This window comes from Maylandia zebra, linkage group LG15, assembly GCF_041146795.1.
Source record: "Maylandia zebra isolate NMK-2024a linkage group LG15, Mzebra_GT3a, whole genome shotgun sequence".
Classification (NCBI taxonomy): domain Eukaryota; kingdom Metazoa; phylum Chordata; class Actinopteri; order Cichliformes; family Cichlidae; genus Maylandia; species Maylandia zebra.
In genome coordinates, this window is record NC_135181.1 from 16,294,631 (window position 1) to 16,322,626 (window position 27,996).

General features: G+C 41.2%; 1 protein-coding gene across 5 annotated transcripts in view; it reads left to right on the forward strand.

Annotated features, from left to right (window-relative positions):
* The first annotated feature begins 690 nt into the window (after positions 1-690).
* The window catches only part of dlgap2b (discs, large (Drosophila) homolog-associated protein 2b), a 121,194-nt gene continuing 93,888 nt past the window's right edge, over positions 691-27,996 (forward strand). For 4 of the 5 annotated variants that reach the window (XM_076874009.1, XM_076874010.1, XM_076874011.1 and 1 more), the window contains exons 1-2: positions 691-920; positions 1,503-1,557. In XM_076874009.1, the coding sequence (XP_076730124.1) occupies positions 903-920; positions 1,503-1,557 (73 nt within the window). In that variant the 5' untranslated portion in view covers positions 691-902. Of the gene's footprint in view, positions 921-1,502; positions 1,558-10,744; positions 11,461-27,996 lie in introns of those variants that run through there. The other variant, XM_076874012.1, reaches the window with a different exon arrangement.

Genomic DNA, 27,996 nt, shown 5'->3' on the forward strand with positions numbered 1-27,996 from the left:
GGTGTGGATTGACTCCTGAATGTCAGTTTTGAGATGTTTTTAAGAGGAGATAAATGCTGAGTTTGAGCTTTGGCTCCACACTAGTGATAACAACCCCCTTCATGCAGTGTTGCCCAGTGACACAGCAGTCTCCCTGCAGGAGTTTGATTCACACCCAGTAACTTAAAGTTACCGTAGGAATGCACCTTCTTTTGAATTCCTCTCTCCTTAATTTATTTTTTATCTTTTGACTTAACCCTTTTCCCTTTAAAACCTTTTAAGCCTTTGCATTTTACAAAGTTTTGATGATCCAATAACCACAATAAAGAAATAAAACGACAGAGTAAAAAAAATATGAAAATGATGCTACTCTCTTTTTCTTTGCGTCACACATATTTTAAACTACACAACACAATAAATAATTGGATTCCACAAACTATTTGGTTACTTATCATCAGTAATTTTGAACACTCCCCCCTTTGTATATACATTTTCTTTAAATGTGATATGACTGTCTACGTGTCTGGTGCATTTTACTTTTAAGTTTGCATTTAAAGTTTCGTGTCATTTCCCTCACATTAGAGGAAGACAAGAAGGCTTTTGTGGGTGCAGACTTTGTAAAAAATGGCGTCTGATATAGGCTGCCTCCATAAGAGCAGCTGCGCTTTCAGTGACCACAACATCAGTGCATTATAAGTCATCTCCCAAGAATGAATTCTGCCACCGCATCGGGACTTGCGTCGGACAAGAAAACACACAGCACAAGCCGCCTTCATCATGGGAAACTACGACAGATTCGCTGCAGATGTTTCCAACGAACAAGGCAATGAACATTTTCACGGATACCAGGGGACATGATCGCCGTCCATTTATTTATCTCCCGTTTACTATCGAAGAAGAAGTGACCTTCTCTGAGGCGGAAGATGTCAGCGCTGAAAAAGGTAAGAAGGAAGACGCGCATTGTCGTGTTTGTGCACGAACAGAGCCTGCCACGCAGCTTGTTTTTCTTCTTGTTCTTGTTGTTACTGAATGTGATTTCAGGTGCATCTAATGGAGGTTTTGGGGTTGTTGTTTTTTTTTTGATCGTCTGAAGCCAGAGTGCCGCACCTGGCCGCGCAGACTGAAAGTGTACATTTCAGAAACTGCCAGAAGTTCTGCAAGGCGCGAATGAGTCACTGTGTGAGGGGTGTTTAACTTGTTAGGGTGTTCCTCTTTCCTACACCGATCAGTCAGTGGCACTCAATGATGCACCTTGTGGGTGAGGTGGTGTGGAAATTAGTATGTATGTGTTTGGAGGTGGTGGGAGGATGGTGATGAGGGTGGGGTGGTGTTAGGGTGGATTTTATTCCCTTGGTGAAAAGCCATTGTGAATGGAGGGGACCCACAGCTCCTTCCTTCAAGTTTCTTCTGTCTATGTATGCCCACATGTTCCCATTGCTCCCCTCCATTCAGTCAATGTGTGTGCGTGGAGTGACTCAGCTGTAGTGTACTATATCTGTCATCCATCTTTTCATCTGTCACAGGTGTTACCATGGCTACTACAGACTCACTGCTGTCTTTTCTTTGAGAAGGACTCAGGTAAGTGGTGGGAGGGGTGATTAAGTCAGACCTAATGAGTACATGTCATCCACACTAAAAGGCACTGCTTTTCATTTAACATGATGTACACTGGGTGTGTCTGAAGGTATGATACAGTAGTATAGTGCTCAAAGCTTCCTTGTTCTGTTCCTTTTTTGGCGGTATTCTTCATGTCAGCACCCCTTTATTCAAAAGATTGTTATTTACGTCTGCAGTGACATATTTGGAGGTATGAATCTGTTCTGGGACCCCTTTGCACTTCTAAGACACGAGAAGGAGTCATGGAGAGCAGCAGGAAGACCTCAGCACAGAACAGAGGAAGCATCAATAACAATAGACATGCAACTGATTAGGTTAGAAACACAAATGTCACTTGATAACAAACTGAAAGAGTGAACACATGTTACAGAAGGCCTGTCTGTTCAAACTTTCATCTCACACAAGCTCATACATCCACCCTCGTACACTCTCCAGAGTGTTAACACGCCATTTACAAGCAGTTAGATCATCATTGTGGCTCCACATAGAGCCAAAACATTCAGTGTCATTAGCAGACAGTGGTCACTAGGGATCCACCAAGACATTTTTTTTCACAATTTCCCAAATAGTGAGATCTCCTAGTTTGGCTTATAGCTGGAGTTGATCCCGGGTGTATGGTGGCTCACCAGTTCTTCTGCTTAGGTAGAGTTAAATGCAGAGAATGGGCTTTCCCTACGGTGATCAAAGATGGATATATTATCTAATTAACCATGTAATCAAATTCTTTTAATATATTTCCACTAATGTTCAAACATAGGCAATAAAATTCAGACCCCAGAGTTAACAGTTAATGTCAGTTTAGAGTAGTTTGCATTGTTGAGTGACCTGAGGTAGAAAAGTCCCAACTGGCTGCCACTACATCTCAGCTAACAGAGGTTGAAAGGTCTTATAATGAAGCATTTTTTGTTTTCAATTTGAGAAAATCGCAGGAGAACCAAGGTTTGATTTTCTTCAAGGCAAACACAGAGGTAGATTGTCAGAGGGCAGTGGAAGGTAGAAAATTAGAGGTGGGTGTCATCAGCATCACAATGGAAACTGAGCTTAAATTTATAGAAAATAAAACCAATAGAAAGTAAATATTTGATAAATAGGAGAGTCCTCAGCATGTACGACAGAAAATTAAGAAAAACATTTAATGACCTTTTTAAATCCAACTTCTTTGTCAAGAAAACAAAGTTTAAGTTTGTGAATTAACTACTTGTTTTACTATTAGTATACAGGGTGGGCCATTTATATGGATACACCGTAATAAAATGGGAATGGTTGGTGATATTAAAGTCCTGTTTGTGGCACATTAGTAAATGTGAGGGGGCAAACTCCTCAAGATGGGTGGTGACCATGGTGGCCATTTAGAAGTCGGCCATCTTGGATACAACTTTTGTTTTTTCAATAGGAAGAGGGCCATGTGACACATCAAACTTATTGGTAATGTCACAACAAAAACAATGGTGTGCTTGGTTTCAACGTAACTTTATTCTTTCATGAGTTATTTACAAGTTTCTCTTTGTTCACAGCCATTGACATGTTGAAGAGGTTAACATGTGAGGAGCGGATTGAAATTGTGTTGATATCTGGTGAACGCAGTAACCGGGTCATTGCAGCAGATTTCAATGCAAGACACCCTACGAGACCACCCATCTCCCAGGCTACAGTTAGCAAACTGCTTGCTAAGTTTCGTGAAACTGGTTCAGTGTTGGATTTGCCAAAATGTGGACGCAAGAAAACTGTCACTAATGAAGAAACATCAGTGGCTGTCCTAGCTTCATTCAGCAAGAGCCCACAGCGTAGCACTTGCCGCAGTCACTGGAGAGTGGCATTAGTCGTTTGACGGATATTAGCTACTCACAAATGGCACCCTTACAAACTCCAGCTACTTTAGCATCTCAACGAGGATGATCCAGATCAGCGCACAGAATTCGCAGAATGGGCAAAACATAAATTGGAACAGGACCCTCAGTTCACACAGAAGATTCTGTTCAGTGATGAGGCAAACTTTTATGTGAACGGTGAAGTTAACAAACAAAACCACCGCTATTGGTCTGACACTAACCCACATTGGATGTATCCCTCCAAGACTGTTGGAACAACAAAAGTGATGGTTTGGTGTGGTATATGGGGTACAATGATAGTGGGTCCATTCTTCATCAATGGAAACCTCAAGGCCACTGGATATTTGAAACTGCTACATGATGTTTCCCTCTTTATGCACTGAAGCTGGCACGTTCCCTGAGTTTTTCCAGCAAGATGGTGCACCACCACATTATGGGTGCCAGGTCCGAGCATTCCTAGATGAACTGTTTCCTGGAAAGTGGATTGGTCGTTGTGGGCCAGTTGAATGGCCCCCAAGGTCTCCCGATCTGACCCCCTTAGACTTTTATCTTTGGGGTCATCTGAAGGCAATTGTCTATGGTGTGAAGATACGAGATGGGCAGCACCTGAAACTACGGATACTGGACGCCTGTGCTGGCATTTCTCCTGCGGTGTTGCTATCAGTGTGGGAAGAGTGGGAGAAGAGGGTTGCATTGACAATCCAACACAATGGGCAGCACATTGAACACATTTTATAACTGGTCAGAAACTTGTAAATAACTCATGAAAGAATAAAGTTACGTTGAAACCAAGCACACCATTGTTTTTGTTGTGACATTACCAATAAGTTTGATGTGTCACATGGCCCTCTTCCTATTGAAAAAACAAAAGTTGTATCCAAGATGGCCGACTTCTAAATGGCCACCATGGTCACCACCCATCTTGAGGAGTTTGCCCCCTCACATTTACTAATGTGCCACAAACAGGACTTTAATATCACCAACCATTCACATTTTATTACGGTGTATCCATACAGGGAGTGCAGAATTATTAGGCAAGTTGCATTTTTGAGGAATAATTTTATTATTGAACAACAACCATGTTCTCAATGAACCCAAAAAACTCATTAATATCAAAGCTGAATGTTTTTGGAAGTAGTTTTTAGTTTGTTTTTAGTTTTAGCTCTTTTAGGGGGATATCTGTGTGTGCAGGTGACTATTACTGTGCATAATTATTGGGCAACTTAACAAAAAACAAATATATACCCATTTCAATTATTTATTTTTACCAGTGAAACCAATATAACATCTCCACATTCACAAATATACATTTCTGACATTCAAAAACAAAACAAAAACAAATCAGCGACCAATATAGCCACCTTTCTTTGCAAGGACACTCAAAAGCCTGCCATCCATGGATTCTGTCAGTGTTTTGATCTGTTCACCATCAACATTGCGTGCAGCAGCAACCACAGCCTCCCAGACACTGTTCAGAGAGGTGTACTGTTTTCCCTCCTTGTAAATCTCACATTTGATGATGGACCACAGGTTCTCAATGGGGTTCAGATCAAGTGAACAAGGTGGCCATGTCATTAGTTTTTCTTCTTTTATACCCTTTCTTGCCAGCCACGCGGAGTACTTGGACACGTGTGATGGAGCATTGTCCTGCATGAAAATCATGTTTTTCTTGAAGGATGCAGACTTCTTCCTGTACCACTGCTTGAAGAAGGTGTCTTCCAGAAACTGGCAGTAGGACTGGGAGTTGAGCTTGACTCCATCCTCAACCCGAAAAGGCCCCACAAGCTCATCTTTGATGATACCAGCCCAAACCAGTACTCCACCTCCACCTTGCTGGCGTCTGAGTCGGACTGGAGCTCTCTGCCCTTTACCAATCCAGCCACGGGCCCATCCATCTGGCCCATCAAGACTCACTCTCATTTCATCAGTCCATAAAACCTTAGAAAAACCAGTCTTGAGATATTTCTTGGCCCAGTCTTGACGTTTCAGCTTGTGTGTCTTGTTCAGTGGTGGTCGTCTTTCAGCCTTTCTTACCTTGGCCATGTCTCTGAGTATTGCACACCTTGTGCTTTTGGGCACTCCAGTGATGTTGCAGCTCTGAAATATGGCCAAACTGGTGGCAAGTGGCATCTTGGCAGCTGCACGCTTGACTTTTCTCAGTTCATGGGCAGTTATTTTGTGCCTTGGTTTTTCCACACGCTTCTTGCGACCCTGTTGACTATTTTGAATGAAACGCTTGATTGTTCGATGATCACGCTTCAGAAGCTTTGCAATTTTGAGACTGCTGCATCCCTCTGCAAGATATCTCACTATTTTTGACTTTTCTGAGCCTGTCAAGTCCTTCTTTTGACCCATTTTGCCAAAGGAAAGGAAGTTGCCTAATAATTATGCACACCTGATATAGGGTGTTGATGTCATTAGACCACACCCCTTCTCATTACAGAGATGCACATCACCTAATATGCTCAATTGGTAGTAGGCTTTCGAGCCTATACAGCTTGGAGTAAGACAACATGCATGAAGAGGATGATGTGGACAAAATACTCATTTGCCTAATAATTCTGCACTCCCTGTATAAATGGCCCACCCTGTAGTTCTTAACTAGTTCCAAAACTGTCCTGTGGTTCTAGTGCACACATGTGCATGCTATTGTAAAATACAACCTCTGTCTGCATCCCACAATGACCTAATACCAAACATCTTCAATCATTCTAAAAGCGATTCTTCAAAGGGGATTTGTGTCTCCAGCTGGAATTGCACCAGCAACCAAATGAGCATGTGAACCACAACACATCTTTCATGAAAATAAAAATATTTGGCGTGGGAGCCCTTGCACAGTACAGAATGACTGAAAATCCCTGGTTTTACTCTCACCATTAGTAAACCATATAGAAATATATTGGTGCACACTCTATGGAGATCTGACTTGTTTTGCTTGCCACAAAACCGATATATTATCACTTAAAGTTTATATGGTGAGTTTATTAGCAAGGAGATGCCATTTTACAAATGCAGCAGACTGGAAGAAACATCTGTTTAGAAACACAATATCGACTTCATTAGTTCCACCAACAGAGATATATCCGCGTGTTTTATTGAAATTTTCTATGCTACATTCACAAGACTGGTGGTAATTGGTGCTTGGTTGGCAGGAGTTGGTCTACCATGGTTTTCTTTCTTGTTTTTTTTCTGAACCACAGTTGGGGATTGTGCTGATGAGCAAGGGAGACTGTTTAAAAACAGCAATGATCGCGCAATCAACTCAAAACAGTTAACTGAAAGACTGAAGTGGTGCGTTTGACACCAGGAGGATCACCTTCCACATTACATGAAACCATTTCATCCTTTCTTTTTGTAAAAATATCACTTTTTAAACCAAAATTGAATTCAAATGGCTCTTAAATGAGCTCAGTTGTTAGAACGGTCACCGCAAGTGACAAGGATTAATTGCTGCTTTCCTTTCTGTGTGCTGAGCCGACCTATTCTATTCCCATGGCGTCAAATACTGCCATTTCGTCAATGCCACCGGTGTCTCAGAGATGGGCACAAAGTGTCCTCTGGTGTATGTGCCAAGCCTCCCAAGACGTGCAACCAGCAGGCAGCGGTTTATGTCCTGCTTGAAAGCTTTGTTTGATTTACATGTTTTATTTTCAGTCGCTTTTTGGTTGCATTTATTTACATCATGAAAAATAAAACACCAAGGGCTCCTGACCATGCGTCTGTATGTGACATGCGCTTGAGCCAACTGCATATGCACCAAGGTCCTTAAAAAGAAGAGGCAGGAGGTAAAGACAACCAGCAAACCCTGGATAGTGTGGGGGAGGCGCTGAGAATTTGAAGATGGAGCAAAAAGGAGCTGGTTGTTAATTAGCTAAACTCTGCACGACTCCTTAAGTCGGCAGAGGTCAGGCACAGAGCACCATCCAAGGAAAAAGCACTCCAGGGGTCCTCTGCCTTTCTCTTGGATTTTGTTTTTTTTTGGTATTGCAGATGATCAAATGTTGGCTCACATCAGCACAAATTTCAAATACTGTCACTACCCCTTCCTTTGATGCGTTTGAAGCCAAAGGCCAAGATGAAATTATTTATTTTTCACAGTGAGAGAAAGAAGATCATACTGAAGAAATGAGTTTGAGTATATTTATAGATTATAGACAAAGAATAAATTAGATGGCGTGTGAGTACAGTTCCTCTGGCCGTGGTCACGGCTGCTCTCACAGACTGAATAGAAAAGATGGCCTGATCAACACAGAGAGCACCTATTTGGTTGTGATGCTTCAACACTAACAATGCTACAAGTCCACACTGGTCAGTATGTGGCTGCCATACACAACAAATGGTACGTTACAGTAGTTTAGATGGTGGGAACAAAGATATCTGTTTTGACTTTATTCTCAAAAAGATCAATAATATTTTTCTCAATGTGGCTCTAACACTGCTTCATATAGGATAATACGCTGACTGATTTATTTATTTTTAATTGAATGACCCAGGTGACACTTCCATCAGTGCTGTGCTGGTGTCAGTTTTACCTTGGTCTCTGTTTGCGAACAAGCCCACATTTTGACATAGCATCATGAAGTTTTCATAGTAGGAAAATCATGGCAGAATCTTGGGACTGCATCTCTAAACCATTAGTTATACGCTGTCCCATTGCCTCTGATGGCAGTGGTTCCACCTTTTGGCCCTTGGTACCTTTGACACCTTTGTGGTTTTTGTGTGCGGTGCTAGCATTGGCTATTCTGCACCTGCACCTTTCTTTTTTTTTTGGTGGAACTGCAGGAAGCAGGTTATAGATTAGTCAGGTGGACCAACACCTCAATAATAATAAAAAAAGATTTGAACATTAGTTAAGTTGCTGCACAAAATTATTTACCGACCTAATGTCTGTTCTATGAGAGGACTAAATACAGAAGTTTAAATCTTTGTCAGTAGGGTAAAGCAGCAGGCACTGAGTGTCATACTACAGGTTAAGGAACCTTTTGTCTCATTTTAATCACACCTGACGGTCACACATATTGTTTTTAGGAAATGAACAGTCAGCCAGGATGGATTTCTACTCTTTTTTGAACTGTACTGGTCCTTTTTTTTATTATAGACTTCACGCAAAACATGCCCATCTGCTCTAAACAGCTGGTTATGCCAAATGGTGCGAATACTACTCAATGTGAATTTTAAATTGTTGGTTATAAATACAGCATATTAATAAAAAGGAAAGTGTTCTCATAATTCCCACGACACCACTATAAAAGTTCAGCACGTTTGTTGGCGTGTAACGGCCGGTGAGTGATCATTTTGAGGTCGGGTTTGACTGCTTTTACATGGAGTCGTTACCTTTTGTTTTCCTCATTAATACCGCAGGTGCAATTTGCTATAGTAGGTGTTCTCCTAATGTTTCAAATCATAAATGCTCTCATAGGAAAAAAACACAAAGAAAAACAGAAAAAAAAATTAATGTATGAAGTTTTATTGCATTTAAAATACTTGAAAAATGATCAGGTATGTGTTAACCATCTTCTCAAATAGTCCTTTTACGTTACAAATGAGCTGACAGCGGAGTTTCAGCACAGCCACACATCAGAGATTATCTGCGAGTTAATCATGTGTAGGATCTTGCTGTGATGTTACAGGCTTTGTCAGCACAAAAGCTTGTGATGAAGGGAGCACAGATTCGAGGACATCTCTGCCTCCGTTTGATGTGTGTAACTTAAAGAACTGTTAAAGGATTTAAAACCTTTTTTGTTTCGTCTTTTTCTTCCTTTATCAGCCACCTGCAGAACTGGCTCTTGATCATGCCTTGGTCATCATTTTTTCAAGGTTGAGGCAGACTGTTAATGACTGTGTTTTAAGGAATGTAAAGCAAGCAAGGGACGCATCGTGGGCAGTGATGCTGTTTATGACTTCTGGTCAGACAAAGAGCTCGTGCTTTAAAAATGAGCATGTTGAACATTTAACGTGTCTCTTTTAGTTCTGTGAGTCAGAACGGGATTAAACCACTAGGTGGGACTGTTTACTTTGATAAAATGCCCGACTACTGCTTTGACATGACTGCTGGTGTATTTCAAAAACCGTCCATTCCCACAATCCAGTGCAGACAGTGAGTGTTTTCTGTGTAAGCATAATCCCATATGCATGAGTAAATTTGTTAGTGCAAATGTGTTACTGTGTCTCTCTTTTATAAGTCATCTACAAGCTGTAATAATCATTTAACTAAAGCAGCAGTTCCTTACAGTTGGGGTGAAATCACCACAGGAAAAAGTGTTTAATGCTTTTAGAAGCAAACTTATGACTTTATCAACCTGATGAATTAAGTTTTATGGCTTTTGCTGGTTTGCAGCATTAACCTCGGGGGTAAAAGCTAAAGGTTTGGGGTGCGTTATAATGCAGGGAACATTCCTCGTTAGATTTACTTTCATATTGCTCAGTTTGTTTCATCTAAGGGTTCCCTGTAATTGTAGCTAATTTAGGTCTTTGTGTACACACTGATTTGGCAAACACTAATCTGTTTCAATTTGATTTTATGAATAAAACCACAGGTTTCGTAACTTGAGCGTGTTGGAATACTTAACATCTAACATTTCTAAATATACTGTAATAAGCATGTGGCCAGATTCAGCCTTGTTTGAGTTGCTGTCAGTCTGCACACACATGGAAAACTTTTTATCACAGCATTTTTGATTGAGCTCATAATTAGGGTTTTACATCTTTGTGTATTAAGCTTGCCTTTTTTTCTATCTGCACTGCTGCTTACATGTAATTTTTCATATGCACTGTGCGATCATGTTTATCTTGAGCGGCAGTTGGGCCTAAAATCAAGCTCATCCTTCCTCAGTCTGGATTTATTCATCTCTAAGATTGTCTCTCAACCTTTGAAGCTACACTGTGCTGTAGGACAGAGAAAAGGCTGGCGAAGGAGGGAGGACGTGAGGGGAATGTGAGGGCGGCTGAACTTGGAGACGAAGTGCTCTGCTGGTTTTCAGAATGTGCAGCTTCAGTTCGGAACAGAGGTGAAGTCAGGACTTTGAAATGTGTGAGGCTGAGGTAATTTGGTCGGAGCTGGTGTCGCGTTGGCCTGAAGTGAAACCTTTAGTTTTGGCGTGTACCTCTCTGCAGCCTGTTCGCTTCCCTCTAACTTTCTCAATGGAGGGGATGCCAACTGAACACCTGCACATGGCATGAGAAACGTGTCTGATCTTCATGACGTATGCAGGGCCCCGGCAAGACCAGGAAACGACTCCCTCCTTTTTGGTCGGAAGAGTGATGTCATCGCAGGGAGAGCGTGAGGTTGGCTGCGGCTTTATTGAGCTTGGCATTTTATTACCAAGAGTACCAGACGTGTGACCACATGCACCAGTCCATGCGAGGACACAGACCTGGGAAGCTGAGAGCTTGATATCATGGCATTTGTGAACCGATATAAAGCCCTTTCAGAGGGAAAAGGAGAGTGAAGCAAAACCATAAAACAGAGAAACGCAGACAGATACCCAGAGGGGAAGAGGGACAGCATGAGTGTGAATGCTGATGGGGATAGCAACGCGTGGAGCAACAGAGCTGCAGAATCCTGAATCCAGCAGATGGAGACTCCGTGTCCTTGTTTTGTGGTGATCTGTGGAAGCAACATGCAGCTCGCGCCTCTGCCTCGCACTGCTGCAGTGGAGGAGTAAATGCGGAGCCCAGCACTGCTCCAGGTGATCCACAGCAGCCCAGCCCGGCAGACTGCTCCCTCCTCAGCCTTCCCTCTCCTCCTCCTTTTCCTCCTTCTCCTTTTCCACCTCCTCATCCTCTTCCTCCTCCACCACCTCCTCTTTTTCCTCCTCCTCCTCCTCTTCTTCCTCCTATGTCACTGCTCCATTCCTCTGAGGGCTTTGGAAAGAGATAAGAAAGGATCAGAAAAGCAGAGGAGAAATCCTGCTGTCCCCCCCTCCGTTCTCAGATGTGACACACCTCTGCCCGACTGTCCGCCGCTTCCCTGTCATCGTGTGAAGACGCGCCGCATATGTGCTCAAATGTCTCCGGAACATAGACTCACTACTAGGTAAGAAGACTGAGACTCATCCAGAGAAATGTTTCTTGCCCAATGTTTTCCTTTTGGGTTTTTTTGTTTTGCTTTTTCTCGAGACGTTTTCTGTGGAACTGTTCCAGCCCCGAGTGAGAGTGTGAATTTAACAGGTAGATGAGAAGTTATCACATCAGATCGGACAGAAAAGAAATCAAACGAGGCTCTCAAAGACAAATACATTTGTCTTCAGGTTTTAGGAAAAGCACCTCTTCCCCTCAGCAGTCACAGGGATCCATGCAGGTGTGTGTGCATTCATATATGTGTGTGTGTGTGTGTGTGTGTGTGTGTGTGTGTGTGTGTGTGTGTGTGTGTGTGTGTGTGTGTGTGTGACAGAATCCAACAGGGTGGCAGGGATTGCTCTTCAACCAGAGCCTTCTCGATGGGTAACAGGGGGATTATCATCTTTACAGTGTGGCCAAAAAGCTTTCTATCGATCTCCTTATGGCCACAAATGTCAGTAGAATCTGTGGCTTCAGCATAACTGACAGACTGTCTTTTTCAGTGGTACCAATAGTTGATCATTATGTAATCATTTTTATGGATACAGTTTGGCGATAGAGAGGGAAAAAAATCTCGTCATTTTCTGCATGTCTTAATCCCCCGTTTTTCATGGATGGGGATGAATTTCAGATGAAGAAAGCACTGAAAGGGGGAATTAGGGTACTGACAGGAGGGTGGAAGAGGACAGGAGGGGGGTGGAGGAGAATTTACTCCATCACTCTTTGATTTGGAAAAACTGCTGGCCAACAGCTGAATGGTGCAAGTCTTCAGTCTCTCAGTAACATGCTAGGTCTTACTCTGCAAAGCCCGAACCTGGAAGTGACCAAACAAGGCTTCATCGCATTCACCTTTCAAACACAGTGTCTTTGTAATATCATAATAAGAGATGGAGACCAGGTGATTCTGCAGCAATGTGTCCAAAACCTGCATTCTGCTGTGAGACAGAGCATCAGGACTCTGTGTGTGCGTGTCTGTGTGTTTGCGAGCTAAAACCTCTCACAGTGTCCTGCAGAAAACCTGTTTTGGATAAAAATACATGTGCATTTATTGCTAATTTATTTTTGGATGCAGAATCAAATCTTTCATCGCTGCATTTGGCACCATGAAACATCCTGTGCGGACATCTGTAGTCACACACATGTGCACAATCTGTACATATTATGTGCTCTCTCGCAATAAGCTCTCATTTCTCACACACTGTACACAGAGATAAACCTGTCGGCGCACTCCGACAGCTGTGCAGGATGAATCAGGTTGCTTTCTGGTGTAGCGAGGTGTCTGGCTGGCCGTTTGTCATGCGTGGCATTGGGAGGATCCCAAAGGAGCAGAGTCTGAGCTTCTCTCAGCTCCCAAGCGGCTTTTCCCCCTCCTTTTGATTCTCCAGGAGATACACTAGCATCCTGAAATGCTTCATTTAGCCATAATAAGAGTGTCAAGCTCCACCAGCAGCCCCCAGAGGCTATAATGTAAATTACACATGTGAATATGAAAGTCTTGGACAGTCTCTGCCAGTTACTTCTTGATGGTAGAAGGAGTACTTTGACATTTTGGTTAATGGTTTTTTGGCTCTTGGTTATGAGTAAGTAGAAGATTGATCACTATAATGTCTTAACAGCAAATGTACAGATGAAGCTCACAGTCTATTGGCTTAGCTGAGCATAAGGACTGGAACCAACACATAAAAACTGACTGTTCCCTGGGCTGGACATGTAATAGTTATACCGGCCTCCTGCCAATTTGTCTCAGCCTTTCCCAACATCAGAAAATTTTCAGTTCCGTACATTAGCGGGCTTCACAGATGCTGTTAGGTTTACTTTGTTACTGCTGGACAGAGCCACACTAGAAGTTTTCCCATTTACTGCCTTTGCACTAAGCCAAAGTAACTAACTTTTCACTGTGGCGTTGGCATTTTAGATTGACCCTAGTGACATGAAAGTGAAAAAGTACTTTACCACAAAGTATAAAACTCAGGGTTTAGCACTCTGAGAGCATGGATGTGCTCACGAAATTTCTAATCCTGCTTGATAATGATACTGTTATGCAAGACTGAATTACAGATTCAGGTCAGGCGGTCAAAACATTAAAATTAATCCTATGTAGACCTCTTTTACAACTTTAGTCAGATTTCAAGGAAATTAAACTATTAAATGTGGAGATTCTTGAGTTTCATGTAGAATTTTGACTTTTGACCCAACAGCGTTGTTAAATCAGTTCTCATGTGATTACAAAAATGATTCGGAGTCTTTTTTGAAGACCAAAAATTTCCATGAATTTTGACATCGGGGGTTTTTGAGTTAGGAAACAAACACCTGGATGGGAAGACTGATTTTTCAATCATTTCAACCATAATCGGTTTAACAGTGCTCTTGACTCTTGAAATATGAATTACTGCTGATGGTAATTCATATTTGGAGTGTTGAAACATCCTCTGAAGTCTCCTTTTTTTTTTTTGTATTGCAAAGGCTTTTTGTAGCCTGGAAAGATTTTTTTTTCCTAAATTGTTGATTTAGGAGTTTTCTCCTACTCTTCTCTGCCGAGCACTTTCAGTTCTGAGCTATTTTAGGCTGTCTTGCAGGCACAATATGTTTAAGATTTACCCACACAGTTTTAATGGTGTTCAGATCAGGGGAACTGTGAGGGCTTTTCCAAAAGCTTCAGTTTGCTCTGCTCCATGATGGATTTTAGACGGACATTTTCACGTCTCTTTCTCTTTCAGCCACGGTTTCTTGGCCGACTGCACGACATTTGGATCCAGAATTTGTCAATATTTATTCTTCTTCTATACATGTAATGTTTCCAGTTCACCTGGTTTCCACACGTGTTACAGCTGACATGATATTCTTTTACTTCAAAGAATTCTGAATTCAAAATTAGTTTTGACTTGTTTTAAATGGGACCATCCAGAGCTTGCTTTGTGCAGAAGAAGACAATGGGGAGCAAAGGTTTCATGTAGGCCAGGGATGTCGAGTTCTATTTCAGTAAAGGTCAAATTTGGGAAAGGGGGATTTCCCAATGTCAGATGATGTCAGATGTGGTGAGTTTAAGGGCCAGATATACAGCCAAGTGAAAAGGGAATTTTTTCTTAGCACTCTGTGTAGTTCTGTGAAAAACTAACTACATTCCGTAGCTTGTAGAATCACTTTTAGGAGCAATAATGTAAAGTAATTGTTTTCTCTACGATTTTATCAGTCTCTCACATCGAATTTAGGCCCACTCTTCTATACAGCATTACCTCAGTTCATTGAGGTTTGGGGGCATTTGTCTGGACTTTGTCTGCACCATTGCAGCACCTTCATTCTTTACTTTTTCAACCATTCTGCTGGAGATCTGCTGCTGTGCTTGGGATTGCTGTCCCGTTGCATGACCCAGTTCCAAACAAGTTTTAGCTGGCAGACGGACAGGGGTCACGTTTTGCTCTAGAATACTTCGGTACAGAGAGGAATTCATGGTTGACTCAAAAACAAGTTGCTCAGGTCCAGCAGCTGCAAAACAAGCCGAAATGATCACCTCCTCAGCACCTTTTCTCTTGACAGTTGCAATGAGGTATTTGTGCTGATGTGCTGGACTTGATTTTCTCCAAACTAAGCATTGTGCACTATTGCCAGACAGCTCATGTTTGGTCTTGTCTGTCCAAAGGACATTGTTCCAGAAGTCTTGGAATTTTATATAACTTTGCAAACTTAAATCTAACTGTCATGTTCTTTTTAGAAAGAGCATGTTAGCATTCTTACATTCATTTTGGTCCACATAAATAATTCAACAAGTCACCTAGCCATCATAAGGCCTAGACAAAAAACGAACCACAGTCATAGTTTTACTGGTAGGCTGAATGTCGACTATTGGCAGTATGAGGAAATTTAAAATGCATGATAAAGCATAAATACATAAAGGCAAAGTGATAAATCTTTCATCTTGTTCTTGCATTAATTTTTGAAAGTGTCACTGAATGTGTTTTACAGTCCTGAACATGACAAGTCAGTGTTTGTGTGAGGCAAAAAGTAAAAAAGCTTTGATCGTGTAATTTAGTACACAGTCTAGCCTTCTGGTGTAAAATCTGATCAACAAAATCTATGAACAAAAAAAAGCTGTTATTTGTTTTTGGGGGTTTTTGGAACCTGTCCTCTGATTTGCCAACGTGACTTTTCATCTTCATCACTTTAAGGGTTGGCTCATACGTCTTTTTTTTTTTTTTATAATGTAGCTGCATGCTGCTTATCAGTTCAGCGATTTTCAGTCTCTGTCTCTGCTGCTGTGTGGCTTCAAAATGATGATGCAAAGTATGTGAAATTGCTTCACGGTAAATGGATGCATTGGCCTTTCTTGCCTCTTCTTATACTCAATGAAGAAGTAGTAAGTTTAACACCTCTAGTTGATACTGCCTTCAGGATCAACATACTTCTTTTTCTGCCAAGTTTAGGTTCAGATACACATAACTGTTTAGTTTGGTGTATGCACAGGTTGTGTGGCTCTATACGAATTTGTCGAGGACTGAATTTAGCTCTGACCCTTGAGTTAGACACATAATGGTAGTTTGGACAGTGCAAATGACATGTTTTTATTGCCTTTCTCTGTTTTATGTTACGGCGGGGTGCGCCGATGTGAATGGAAACAGGACCCAAAAGCAGATGCTGAAAGGCGGAGTTGCTGGCTGAACAGAAGACGATCCTTTATTTGGATGTTGGCACACGAAAAAGCATGAAGCTATGAAAACTAAGAAAACTGTGAACACTCAGAAAACTAAAGGACTAAGAAACTCAGTGAAAATGCGATGACAAACTATGAACACTGAGTAAACTATGACGAAACACTATGGGGATGCAAACAGACGACCTGACAATGACATGCAAAAAACAGAAGGCTTAAATACACACATGAGGTGATCAGGGGAAGTGGAGACACACATGGGAACACAGCTGAACTTAACGACAGGACAGAAGGAGTGAAACTGAATACACTGACCGTGAATACAGACTTTCAAAGTAAAACAGGAAACATGGAGATTAAACAAGACACATGAACCGGGGAGACGTAGTACAGGGGAGATGACATAACTGACAGCATGGACTTGACAATATAAGACACGCAGACATAAACACACGAAGGGCAAGGGAGACTTAATACACGGGTAATATGTACAAATGGCTGGACTGCCTTAGTGACCCTAAACAAAGAATAAACATCAAAATAGGCTAAAACACAAAACACTGGGTCGCACGACCCAGGACCATGACAGTTTTATATCAATCATTCCTTAGTAAATTCAAAAGAAGAGCCCATGGTTGCTGAGTCAGATGATTTATCAGCTCTCAGTCATCATCAGGTGACAATTATTCTGCTTCCAATTAAAAATCAATTAAGACTTAATGAGCTAATAAGTCGTGAGACTCCGCTTTTTCTCCAACTTTTGCAGCTATCACAATAAAGTTTTATTTTTCTGTTTGTGTAACAAAGTTTAACAAACAAAAACTGCACGTCAAAAATTCATTTTTAAAGTGTGTTTGGGTGCTGCGATTGCTCTTCAGTAAATTTCCCAAGTTGTGCCAAAAATATTGCGCACAACTGAATGGCTAATTTGTTTATCTACCCTCTTAGCTAGACGCACAGATCATGTTTTGTTTTTGGATTAAGCCGCAGTACATCTGGCAGTTGATGGTATCTTTTCTCTCGGTTTTGCTGCGGAGGTTTGGAGGTCAGAATGGAAAGATTAACCACCCATTAACTGACAAGCTGATTCATTGCTGGGTGCAGAGCAGGACGGCAACAAAAACACCGGCAAATTCTGTTAAATTTAAAGTGACAAGCTGCACATTCATTTTAAATTGATCTTTTATGTCTTCTTATCGGTGCTGCTGAACAGTCATTTCTGTGGCGCATCTGCATCGGCTGCATGATCGAGACATGACACGAGAGTCAAACTGGGATAGCTTAGATGACGCCACTTGAATTATTTTAACCTGCACAGCTTGATGTTTCTCTTGGTGACACAATTTACTTTGTTCATGGTGGTAAATCGAGTGTGTATTTAGACCCCATAGAGGCAATGTGAGTGGGTGAAGCACCACAGCCAAACAAATAAGCATATAAAAAACGCTGACAAGCCCTGCCACAACCTGTCCAGGTCCAGTTACAGATTGCCCTATGACAGCTGGGATAGGCTCCAGCCCCCCCGCTTCACTGAATTGGATAAGTGGGAGAAAATGGCAACAACAATATCATAGTTCCCTGAGTGGTTATCCCATTGTCCCCATTTCGAAACGCCTTTAAACTTGCACTGCAGTTTGCTTCATAAGCATTTCCAGGCACTGACTTTAAGCAACGAGAGTAATTGCTGTTCTCAAGCCATGTGTTGTTAAACCTGCATCTGCCCATTTCTCTATATTAATGAGAGTGCTAGCTAGCAAGTCCCATTTTCTTCATCATCATCTTCAGGCTCTCCACCAGTGTACTGCAAACATGGCAGCTTGCCAGGGCTGAGCCTTGAGATTTCTTTTAATATTTTTAAGATGTTAACTGTTAAGTTAGTTAATGCATCCTAGCTGCTCTTTACCTCTTATAAAAACACAAACAATTGACAGCATTAATAATCGAAGCAAAAACAGCACCACTGTGCTGGAAAGTATTTAATATCCATCCACACAATAAATACATGTAACCCTCCTCCCACCCGCTAATATTTGGATACCAAATTAGCTTGATTACTTGGAGAATAAAGAGTATCTTCAGCACGTTTGTAACCATAGCTGTCCAAAACTACAAGTTCCCCTTGACTTTTGCTTAGTTTTAGCAACGGAAATTGTTCTTTTCTTCTTTTACTTTCTTTAGCAGTAAGAAGTGATTGTGCTGTTGACAACCACCTCAGGGAATAACACTTCCCCAGATTCACCAATTAACTTACTTCTTGATGACTCAGGATCAGGGTTCTTTTAGCAGCTTACCTATTTTAGAGCTCAGGCTGTTACAACACATCGTTCCTTTGTCTTGTGTCTTGTAGCACCTTGGTATTTTCTTCCAAATCATGTCTTCAGTGTAGTTGTAAAGTCCATCGTAACTAGACTGTTATCAAGATCTCTTTAACTGTCTGAGCAGCTGATATCAAGAGGAAACAGATGAAATGCAAAGAGGAAATAACTGTAAACCCAGGGTTTAAAATGATTGAATGCATGTGATTATCCACCCATATGAACATGCATTGCACATTTGTTAATAATAATACTCAATATGTGTGATTTAAAATGATATTGCCATGCAACATATATTTAAATTCATTGTGTTTAACTCATTAATCAATATGTGTTCTGTAATGTGACAGCATATTCAGAATGTTTATTATCAGAAAATAATAGACGATAGCAGAACTGTTTTAAGTGAGTAGAGTTCAGCAGCACACAATGGGAAGGCTAGAAGGAGTTGCAGATGGAGGAAGCAGTAAAAATGTATGGTCATATGTAGTTTCATCCAACTTCGAGCCCCAAACTCAAACAAAGAAAAGTAAAATGTCTTTGAGAAGGTGAAGCTGTCTTTTTTTAGCAGTCTTGCTCCAAAATTGACTTTTTCTCACCATCTTTTGTTTTATCTGTTGAACTCATGTCTGTCTTTACTCTTTTGCTGCTGTGGTGACCAACGACTGCCCTCGGGCATGATTAAAGTTTAATGTCAACTCTTTTTATCTTAACAGTTTCTGGGTACCGTGATGTGCAGTGCTGCAGTTAAACGAGGAGAGCCCAGGATGGAAATAACTAGAATCCAAGATCCCAGTTTTAATCCCTTCAAGTGGTGCCTGGTACAATACCATGTTAGGTAGCAAGTGAAGCTGCGTGGGCGTGTGAGTGAGTGGAAGAGTGAATATAGAGAGCGTTCAGAGGAGTGAGCTCGATATTAGCGGCAGAGATTGATACCATTGTTCTGAGAACGTGGAAATATGTAATTTCTTGGCCAGTTTTGACACAAAAATCAGGCATTTTCACGTCATAATAGGTCCCAATGCTTAGTATGCTGTCGTTTCATAAGCCCTGTGGCAAAAGATTGAATTTCCCTTTGCAGTTTTTGCCTAAATCTTGGTTTGCTCTTATTGAAGGCCTTCTCTGACCTAAAGTGAGAGCCAGTTTGACCCACTCTCAAGTTTTTTTTTTTCTGTGTATTTTGGAGGCAGTAAATCATTAGAAATTCATTGTGTTTATGCGAATCGAGTCTCTCGTTTCTCGGTATTTTTAATGAGTGAGTCATCAATGCTTTTTGGATCTGGCTAAAAAATAATTTCCTTCCCTTTTCCATTTCAGCTGTCAGTGGCTGCACCAAATGCAGAAAGTAAAACGGTAAATATGAGCTGGTTGGAGGAGAAAATAAAATCAATTGGAAGCAATAATGACGGTAAACTAGAGTGAAAATCACACATTATGTATCGATCAGCTTGAGGAGAAAATCTTTTGTTGAAGTCGAGTAAGAAATCCTCACATTTAGCAGGAGGAAACCCCTTCATTCAGGTGTGTGTTTTATTTAAAAGATGTTGCAATTAACAATTGAGTCATCCACCTGGTGTGTGTTGTGTGGTTTGGCTTCCATAATGAGGACTGGATTCATCTTCAGTCTCTGACAGTACGCCGAGCGGGATATGCTGCTCTCCAGCCTGTTTCCATGGAGATATTCGGGAGCTGTAGCTTCCCCCTCTTTTGCTGTACATTCCTCCAAACGGTGCTGCTTTATAAGAGGGATCTGGGCCAGTGTGTGTGTGTGTGGGATTTAACAGTGTGTTAACAGGCACACAGACACGTATGGTGCCATTGATGGATATACTTACGCTATTGTGGTAGTATTGAGTGTGTGTGTTTGTGTGTGTGTTGGTACCTCCAACAGTGTCATTGTACAGTGTGTCTGCAGGAGTTGTACTCTCTCTCCTGGTGTGTCATGCTAGTAGTAGCTGCTGTAGCGAATGTTCAAGTGTGTGTGTGTATGTCATAGTGAGTTATGGAGGCTGAATTATTCGACTTGCGTATGTGTGTGCGTATGTGTGTGTGTGTGTGTGTGTGTGTGAGAGTGAGAGTGACACTGTAGTGACTCAGACTGGTAGAAAGGGTGAGAGAGAAGAGTTGGATCAGTGGAGCGAGAGGGCAGAAGAGGTTAGCGAGAGAGAGAGAGAGACGGAGAAACAGAAGGTGAAAAGCTTTGCTGATCTAATGAATGCAGAAAATAATATATAGCCTCATTGACATAATCGTGCTGCAGTGTCTCGTTACTGTATGTGTAGGGCTGTAGGGCTGTTAAAGCCAGAAAAAACAAGGTGACAAAGGTGACAAGCGATTCCTGGCCAGACAAAGAGGCCACCACAGGGACAGAGCGTGTCGAAAATAGCTGCGAAAAGGATCTTTGTGTTTTGGCAGAATGATGCAGTGCAGACCTGAACAGAGAGTCCCTGCCGTATGGAGGCCAGGGCAATCCCTGTAACAACAGGATTTTTAATCCCGAAGCTCTGCCCTGTCAATGCTCTGCATGTGTCTCTTGGAGTAGTACGATCCACTCACTGATTCTTCGACCGTATCTGATAGTTTTTGCACGTTACCAATTAGTTTTGTGAGAAGAGCACTTACATAATCTGGCTTGGTTCTGTGTTAACTTGATTTTTTTTTTTTATTAACAAGCTTGATCAGTTTCCTTGTGAAGCACTTGGTTGCAGCAGAACAATTAATTTCTTGTTTAACTGTTAGGTCTACACAGAGGGGGAAATAATTATTTGACCCCCTGCTGAATTTGTAAGTTTGCTCACTTATTGATATTCTGTCTCTCCATATTAAATTTTAACCCTAACAGTAAGATCACATCATTATTTGCCCCATCCCATAAGGTGCAATCAAAAAGGTTAGAAACAGACCAGGGACACACATTATTTGTATGGGACCTGTTGCGTGTTTCTTTTTTTTCTTGTCAAACAAACACATCATGGTCACTTTATTAGTTACTTACTAATACCAGGTTGGACCCCTTACATCGTAATTCTTCGTGGCGTGGATTTAACAAGGTGCTGTAAATGTTCCTCTTAGATTCTGGTTCACATTGAAATGCTGGAATCTCACAGTTCCCACAGATTTGTTTGCTGCACATCCAAGAAGTGAGTCTCCTGATCAACCACATGCCAAAGGTGCTCTACTGGATTGAGATCCGATGACTGGGCAAGCCATTTAAGTACAGTGAACTCACCACTATGTTCAAGAAAGCAGCTTGAGATGATAAGCACTGTGACATGGTGCATTATCTTGGTGACAATGTTGTGGTCATAAAGTGCTGGACAATACTCAGGTAGGTTGGTACTAAAGGGCCCAAGGTTTGAATCATTGATGTAAGGCAGCATGGAACTGTTCTCATCCTACTATCCAAATGTTGCATTGAGACTCATCAGACCAGGCAACATTTTTCTTCTTTTTATCAGTTTTTTTTTTTTCTTTGATCTTCTGTTGTCCAGTTTTGGTGAGCCTGTGCAAATTGCAGCCTGCTTCCTCTTCTTAGCTGGCAGGATTAGTACTCGGTGTGGTCTTATGGTGCTGTAGCCCATCTGCTTCAAAATTTGATGTAATCTCCCAATCAGAGATGCTCTTCTGCATACTTTGGTTATAATAAGGGATTATTGGAGTTATTGCTCCATTCTTATCACCTTGAGACACTTGGAAATTCTCTGATTTCTGGTATTAGCGAGGCTCAGATAACTGCCACTCAGTAGATAGTTTCCCTTTTCTGGACCATTCTCCGTAAATCCTATAGATGGTTGTGTATAAAAAAAAATGGATACATGAAGCAAATGTCCTCAATTTAATTTTTTTCTCTTATCAAAACGAAGCAGAATCAAATTGATTGACCTGTGTAATTTTAAACAATCTGCTTTCATGCATGAAACGGATCTGTGTGTTCCCCCTTGTATACACTCGCAGTCCCTGTGCATAGCATAATAGGATATGATGTGTGCAGGGATTGCCTGTAGAGTAGCCGGGTGGTAGCAGTGATCTTAGTCTATTACACTCAGGGGAACTCTTATAGGATCAGTTCGAGTCGGGCAAGAGAAAAGCTCTATGCGTGCGCGGACACTGCTGCTCACTGTGGCTCGATCCTTGCCAGTGCTGTGTTACCTGCCATGCGTTAATGGCCAGAGTGCTCTGACTCACGCTGGGCAGCGGAGCCTGCCAGGTGGTACTTGTCCACGCAGGGAATTTAGAGTGCTAATACTAATGTGCTAAGCCAGCGTCCGGTCAGGCCAAGGGGGAATCTGAGTGCCACAGATGATATAAAACACCGACAGGGCATGGCTAGGTGCACCGTTGAGATGGTTTACTCAGCTGGAAGCTCACATGCTTCCTGTCATGCTCGCTTTCTGCATCCTGTTCAGGAACATGTGAGCATATCTACAGGGACTCATTCACAGAACCACTCCACCTGCGTTCAGCTGTAACACCTGTGAAATGCATCTGCTTGTATAGAAAACAAAACGTTCGCCTTCATCCAAATGACTCTACTTTGCTGCCCAAACTTTATTTCTTCACTGATGAAGGGAAGTGTTTTCCTTGTGGACAGAAAGAAGAGATCCACAGTTTTTTTTTTTCCTTTGAGCCTTACACACAAACACTTCTTCTTTTATTAAAATTGATTTCGAACGAAAAACATTCTTTTAGCTTTCAAATCCCTGAACAGTCACTAATCAGAGGGTTCTGCTCACTTGGAAAGAGTCTATGTAAGACGTATTTTGCTTGACTCTTGCGGGCTGCTGGCATGCAGCACCCACAGCTTGGCCTGATCAGCAGACCCTTGGCTCATCAGCACAACTTAAGCGTGGAAGTGGATTATTAATGGCGTTGAATATTCCACTTATAAGGGATCCATCAAGTGTCTTAAACATAATCTTTGAGTCCATTTAATCCTAGATACTTATTATTAAGATACAAATCTTTTGGTAGATCGTTTTGGGAGAAAAACATTTGAGCATGTTTGTGTGTCAGACTGCTTCATCTGCTCTTTAAAAGTCATTAAACAACAACAACAAAACATAAGCAGCAAACGTTTCCCATATGTGTGGGGGCATATGAAATAAACCCAATAATTTAGTTTAAAGCCTTTTAGCAGCATCAGCATTTGCTAATCATTTTAATTGCATGGGATTAGGAGATCTGTTTGTCACTGCAGAAAAGCAAAACAAAACACAAGAGACTTAAAGATTGTGGCCTGCGCTCTGATCTGTGGCGGCACACAAAGGTGAGAACACTGACAGCAAAGTCTAGCACCCCGCTGGTGGTGACAGTTTAATTTGAAACTAATTATGGAAAATTCTGGAGCTTGTCTTATTTTCTTTTTTTTTTCCCTTCCACATCAGCCCCGCTCAGGGAGTGAAAGTGTTGACATATGCCGTTCAAGGGTTTGGATCAGAAAGAAGACGAGTCTTAGTTTAGACATCTCTAAGCAGATTTTTAAAATATCGTTATAGACGCTGTAGAGATTGTCAGCGAGATCAGTGACGGCAAGGCTTCACTGTAGCACTGCAAAAAAAAAAGTTCTAAACACCAATCAAAGTGTCACTGGCGCTTTAATGTTTCAAAAGAGCCACAGATCTCTTTTGTTAAGTAAAAAAAGAGAGTTGAGATACCACCAGAGGGCAACTCCACCTCTGTCTTTGTGAAAATCGAGCAAAAATTCTCACATATTCCTAAAGAAAGGGTATAGATTTAGTCACAGAGGAGATTTGGCTGCCTACAGGGATTTTAAATTGACCACTTTGGAAATTAGGTGTGTGTGCTGAGAAGAGGGAGAGACGAGTGCACCTCTGCTCTTCATATCAATATTCTTTCAGCCCATTAAAAATAAAAATAAAAGCTCTCTGTTGTTCCGAATAAACAGAGAGTTTCTAAACTGGGATATAAAAGATGAATGTAGTCACTGTGGTGTTACCCACTGCTTAGTGCTGTTAAGTTATGAAGCCACAAGCGGAGTGCGATCGCCAACATCATTGCGGCGATGAAACCGGATGTGACGGGTGAATTAGAAACCGAAGGAGAGGACGCAGTTATGTGGCAGTGACTGGTCATTAAAAGGCAGGCATGGCTTACAGTACAGTACTGTGCAAAAGTCTTGCTGTTAGTTTGAAACTTGGTATATCTTGGTACGGTGTGCAGTGCGTCCCCAAAAACTGTGTCACGGTCTGCGATGCAGACTGTGTGGAGGTGAGCATAAACCAGACGCGTGGAACAGAACTCGGTTTAAACAGATAGCGAGCCATTTTAAATGTCTAGTAGAAAAATACAAATCAAACAGGAGAAGGCCAACTAAGGAAAAGCAAACAAAACCTTGAACTGGATAAGTTAAACATGAAAACACAGTGAACATGAACCCTGGATTTGAGATGCATGGATTCCTGGAACATAAAACATGAAAAACAGAAGACCTGACAATGAACAAAGGGAGGCACAAGACTTAAATACACAGAAGGGTAACGAGGGAAGTGGAAACACATGGTGAACACAGCTGACACAACTGGACTTGACACAACAGGGTAGGCAAAACTTAGCAGACTGAACATGGAACATGAGACTGTCAAAATAAAACAGGAAACATAGCGAGACGTAGACTCTGACAACTTGGGAGAGGGAGACAAAGACATGACTAAGACACGCAAGGGACGACACTGGGGACACAACATAGACAACATAGTAGGGAAACAAGGACAGGGCAGGAGCCTAAACTGACAAGCACTAAACAGGGAAACAGAGAACTCAAAACATAGAACCAGCTGAATCCTAAACGATATAATTATATAAGTTAGAACATAATACAAAAAAAGGTACAACACCTCAAAATGCTGGGTCAAAATGATCCAGAACCATGACAATCAGTCATGGATCGGACTCCCCAGAGCCCACTCAACATTATTAAATCACTGCAGAATTCTGATCCTGCACTAATCCAGTACTTATGCCTGACTATTCTTTGTTAAGCCACTTAACACTGACCTGTGAATCATTTAAGCATGAAAAAGGTATCTAACTTAATGGTTAGCTGAGTTAAGTACGTGTCCATACACAACAGAGAACTTGGAAAAACATAGCAAAAAAACAATTTTAAGTTGAATCTTTGTTCTTGCTGCATGTCACAAAAACAAAATCAACTGTTCCTATTTCTTCAGTTGAAACTATTAAAAATGCCAAAGATAACAGTTTGATGTGCATAAAACAGTATTGCACCAACAAGGTGATTCTCAAAGATCTATTAGCCAAAAGCTTGTTATATCTCAGCATGGCATGCAGTTTGTCTTTAAAGAAGGCAAAAGAAAACATGTCAGGCCTAAAAAACTATCTACAACCAATGAACTGGAAGTCAGGGACTTAAGAAATAGGAGAAAAATCCAGCAAAGACCTGATATAGGTTCTTTGGTTGATTCATCTACTGTTACAACTACTGTTAGTGGCTGTCGAGAAGCCATTCTTAAGGAAGGGAATATACAGTGCAGCATTATAAGCAATGGACCGGCCTCCTTAGAGCCCAGAGCTAAACATTATTTAGGGAGTGTGGAACAAAAGGTAGCCAACATTCAAAGAAAAGCTTTGCAATATCCTTGAAGAAGCCTGGAGAACTATTCTTGAATAACAATCACAGAAATGATTATAAAGCTTGATTAAGAGAATTCAGGAATCATGGTGGTCATACCAAATATTGACTTTCATGCTGGTTATAGTTGTAAAACCTCAGTTTTTGCATACTTTTTGTATAATGCATGCTTGAATATGTTACAATAGGTTGCTGCATCTGTTTCCTATTTTCCTATTAAAATGCAAATAAGTAAGGGGTGCTCAAGACTTTTCTAAATACTGTATATTCTACTTTAGCCTCCCTTTTGATTCCAAAGTGGGAATAATTTACTAAATGAACAGTGTTATAGTTTACTAAGTGAACCAACAAGCACAGTCATTTTCTCATAGGGTTGTACATTTTGGAACCACTGCAGCTGCCACCTACTGGCTATAAGACGTAATGCAGATCCAAGATCTTTTGCATTCACTTCACTAGTTAGACCTGGAAGCTATATCCATCTTTGAAAGCATTCAGTTTATTACCTCTGCCAACTAGGTAATTTTTTTTTTCAATCTCATTAGTTTTTCATCTCCAAAATTACAGAGCTCTTAAACACACAGTGGAGCCACGGACAAAGACGAGATCAACCATACACTTAATTTATTGGCGGTTAATAGCAGATCAAGCAGGCTTTTTGCCCAATATTCAAATAAAATTACATTACAGTGTCACAGAAATCCATGGCTTTTTAAAAACTTTTTGTTTCTGAAAGATATTCCAATTGATGTTTGAAACGAGGTTTAGGAATTGTGTGAAAATTGTGATTTTTAAAAAAGTGTTATTGTACACACTGTAAAAGCAGGTTTTCTGAAATATATCAGCGAAGAACATGTTGGATCTCTGTATACAGGATCATCATACAGTGAGACCAGAAGCACTGAAGCACACTGAAACAAAGTTTTTATCTTTTGTTTTGTAAACTTCTTCATTAAAAAAATCTCCATAATTTAGTACAAGAACATTTTGTGTTGAGCCTAAAAATACGTTTTTGAATGTTTCCCCATTGTATCCTATCATTGTAGCCTTTTTATAATGCTGACAGGTAGTGCCACAGTAACATTAGACGCTTAAATGTTTCTCTTTCTTTTTATTTTGATAGGTATTGTTAAATGATGCAGGTACATGTAAGCTAACCAGCATGACATCAGGAGGTTCGTTCAGTCTCTGAGTGCTTTCCGCTAATGAGCTTCTCTCCAAGAAGCACAAAAACTGTCCAGTATGTTGAGCGCATATTCAGCCAGACACTGGTTCTATCTATTGTTTTTTGTGGCTCAGTTCCTGTGCCAGTATTCATTTGTTTAAAAAAAATAAAGAAAAGAAATGAAAATGCATGAGCAGGTGAACATAATAAAGTCTGAATCCATCATGTGAGCTGCTGCTGAAAACAAAGCCAACAGTGCTGTGGAATTGCTTTGGATGCTTTCACTCCACATCACATTACAGATAAGTTTTTCTTTTCTTTTTACAAGCATCAAAACAAATAAAAAATAATTTAAATGAATATCAAAGTTCCCTCAAGGCTTCTGATTTGACATTCACTCAGCCCATTGTGATGGGTTTTGTTCAGGCACAGCAGCAGCGCTAAAACCCAAGGCCCTCAGAAAATCAGGACAAAAGCTTGCCATTATGATTGCAGATGGGCATAATAAGAAATACTGTAGTGTGGAAATGCCCAGTTTGTGCTTGTGTAATCTCCCACAGCAGCTTCTTTATTAAAATATTCTGTCACTGCAGTCTGTGCTCAGTGTCCTAAGAAGAAACAGCTTCTGTTGAATGTCAGACAGCTTTGACAAATTGCACTTGAGTGTGAGACCCACACTGATACTGGTGTGAGGCAAAAACACGGCCCACGGAAGCCTCTCAGCGGGGACGTCAAAGTGGACGCAAATATAGAACAAAGCGAAAGGAAGTAAAAGGGGT